Source organism: Hipposideros armiger, unplaced genomic scaffold (assembly GCF_001890085.2).
Source record: "Hipposideros armiger isolate ML-2016 unplaced genomic scaffold, ASM189008v1 scaffold_948, whole genome shotgun sequence".
Lineage (NCBI taxonomy): Eukaryota > Metazoa > Chordata > Mammalia > Chiroptera > Hipposideridae > Hipposideros > Hipposideros armiger.
In genome coordinates this window covers 391,786-394,926 of record NW_017732298.1, presented here as the reverse complement: position 1 = coordinate 394,926, position 3,141 = coordinate 391,786, and the positions used below count along the sequence as shown (strand labels likewise).

General features: G+C 34.5%; 1 protein-coding gene across 3 annotated transcripts in view; it reads left to right on the top strand.

Moving 5' to 3' along the window:
- CLVS2 (clavesin 2) overlaps positions 1-3,141 on the top strand; it is a 117,796-nt gene that overhangs the window by 50,672 nt on the left and 63,983 nt on the right. For all 3 annotated transcript variants that reach the window (XM_019630807.1, XM_019630805.1, XM_019630806.1), the window contains exon 4: positions 1,051-1,161. In XM_019630807.1, the coding sequence (XP_019486352.1) occupies positions 1,051-1,161 (111 nt within the window). The remainder of the gene's footprint in view (positions 1-1,050; positions 1,162-3,141) is intronic.

The window sequence follows — 3,141 nt, the reverse complement described above, 5'->3', positions numbered from 1 at the left end:
AATACGTGTATGATTATCTCATTTTCCTTACTTTTCTTTTGTTTCTGTTCATGCTCTAAGTAGAATCCAGAAGAATGCCAATTATTATGATGCCACTCGAGAGACACTTCTAGTGGTATAAATTTTCTTAAAGAAGGCTTTTGTAGTCAATTCAGTGTGGAACTTTGAACCAGCAGCGAGAGTCAGGTCATTTATGTGGAATCCATAGCACTGTCAAATGTTGCAATTCATTTGACTTAAGGATTTCTTTTGTATTGTGAAGTGGGCTTGGGATGTGCATATTTAGTCAGGGATGGGGAGAAAACACCTCTCTACATCTCTTCAGATGCAAATGCTATAGAGGTAAATTCTCGTCAAAGCAGAGGCTGGCATTATGATAACCCCGTTTTTTCTCCTGGGAGGTGAGCTCAGAGGGTTTTGACTCTTACTTAATCTGGCAAAATGCATCTCCAAAATTCTTATACTACAACTCTAACTCTAGGTTTTTATTAATGCTTAAGCATATTTCCTTTTGCTTCCATTAGGCTGAAATAAGGAAAGGAAAATGTTTATAATAAAGTTGTTATAAGGGAAAGAGAATAAAGTGAGTTTTGATATCTGGCAATGCTCACATTATAGGTGACTACAGTGGAATTTAAAAAAAAAGTATTTTAATTAAAATACACTTTAATGTAAATATAAATTATTTAATTAAAACTCTTATCTATCACATGTTCATTATTTGACAAATTTCTGTCTTTTATATATGTTTCTTGGCCTACAATGACTATTAGCAGTTTGCGGGCTTAAACTATGGCATTCCTAAACATGGTAAAATTCTTATCAACGATCTATTCTTGAGAAGGGTTTGCTTTGTTACATATTGCTTCAGTTTTTATATGGAATTTACAATGTTTAATGCAATACATTTCTTCTTTCTTCTTCTAACTATACAAATAATCTCATTTAAGAGCGTTGAATAACAAATTTGTATAATATGGCCTTCCCCGAATCTTCTCACTATATGGAAGCATGTTTTGACTTTTTGTTTCGCCCTCCATGTTACTGTAGGACAGTTTCCCAGCACGATTCGGAGGAATCCATTTTGTCAACCAACCATGGTATATCCATGCCCTGTACACTGTGATCCGGCCTTTCCTAAAAGAGAAGACTCGGAAAAGGGTATTTGTTTGTTTCTTTGTTTCTATGTTCTTTCTCCCCCTCCATCCAATGAATTATGATGCATAGTGCATGTATAATATTGGCTATGGTAAATGTGCTTCTATACTGTATATAAATATTCAACATTTTAAAATTCTTAGACTGGGTATTAATTCTGGACAATGTATCTGTGAAAGAAACATTTAAAAGCTAGCTCTCCTATTTTCCCACAAATGGGGAGAACATTTTAGCACATTCATTATATACTACAGCCTCAGTTTAAAAGTAAAAAAAAAATATATATATGCCATTTTACTATGTTGTTATTGGTAGACTTAATTTCAAGTAGGTCTGGACAAAAGCCATAATTCTGTAAGTTGATAAAGCGGTGTTAGTTATTTCACAATACGTATTGTCTTGAATATAGTGAATTATGTGATATCTAATAGAACTTTATAGTGATTGTCATGATCAATCACACTTAGCAAGAATGTTAATGTGTAGAAATATTAATGTTTCTTTAAATTACACATAACACATTACTTGCATTCTAAGATTCAGTTTCATCTAACAATGAGGATAATAAAAATATAGCAAAATAATCATTTTTCTGAGAATAAGATCATTTATATAAAGCATGTAGCACAGTGCATGGCACATGGTAAATGCTGATCACATTATTATTAACAATACTGATTTTTAAAAATGCATTTTAGTGCACACTGTTTTATCATCCAAACATCTCTGAAAGGAAGCTTAGTAAGCATTATGTCCTGTTTCAGAGCAGAGGAAAGTAAATCTTAGTGTGGATCAGTAACTTGCTTACTAATATATACAGCTGTAAGTGGGGCAGCAATATTTGAATCAAAATAGCTCCATATTTAGAGCCACTTTTACCCTTTTGCTCTGACCAACTTTCAAATGATTAGTTCCATAGGAAAATGTACTTCTAAATCTATACAGAAGATAATATGCCATGTTTGTCAGTGAATGAGAACGTATTTCAGGTGTTTCTGTGCCATAGAAGCCTCGCTGTGAGTGAAGTGAAATAATTGTTAAGTATGTGTTTGTATCAAACATTAATGTCAGAGAGTTTTCTGTTTATGAATTTGTGGAAAATGTTCTGGTAATTTAGGAGGAAGAACTCTGTGAACAGTTATAATTGATATTAGGAATTCTTTCTACCACTGAGAATCAAATACATTAATTTACTTTTTAGAATTCAGGAAAATGTATGACATGACTCACAAGTAGCACTTTCAAATTTTGTTTTATGAAGGGATGATCATGTGATCCAAAACACCTGCTGGGACTTTTAGTCCGAATTATACTAGTGAATGCTTTTGCAGTATTCACTCTATGCCGCATACTATTCTAAGTACTTCACATTTATTATCTCATTTAATCCTCAAAACAAGGTCTTTTCCCCCTCTTTTTACAGATGGGAAAACTAGGCATGGATGATTAAGCAATTTGCTCTAAATCACTGCTAGGAGGTAGTAGAGCTGAACAGTGGATTTACTGGGAAGACTGTTTCAGGCAGAGGGAAGAGTAAAGAAAGAGTTCCTTAGGTAGAAACACTCCAGGTGTATCTGACAAATGGTGAGGAGGCCAGAAAAGCTGGCCTCTGAATGAGGTATTGGGGAGGGCAGTAGAGGACTGGGTCAGAGGGAATATGGTGTGCTAGGTCACACAGGGCTTTGTGCACCTCTGCAAGGTTCTGGGCTTTTAGTCAGAGTAAAACAAGAAGCACTTGAAAGACTTTGAGGACAGGGGTGACTTGTTCTGACATGCTATTAAGATGATTCTGTTCTGTTGAAAAAGACTGAAGAGGATCAAATCTAGAAAACCAGGAAAGTTCCAGGTTTAGTGGTTATTTGACTGAATTTGACAATTTTGACTATGCCTAGAAGAATGCATTGCTAGCATGATTCCAGATGGAAGTGAGGTATCTGAAATTCAGCATTTAATTAAAACTAGGTGACTTGCAAATTTTCATAT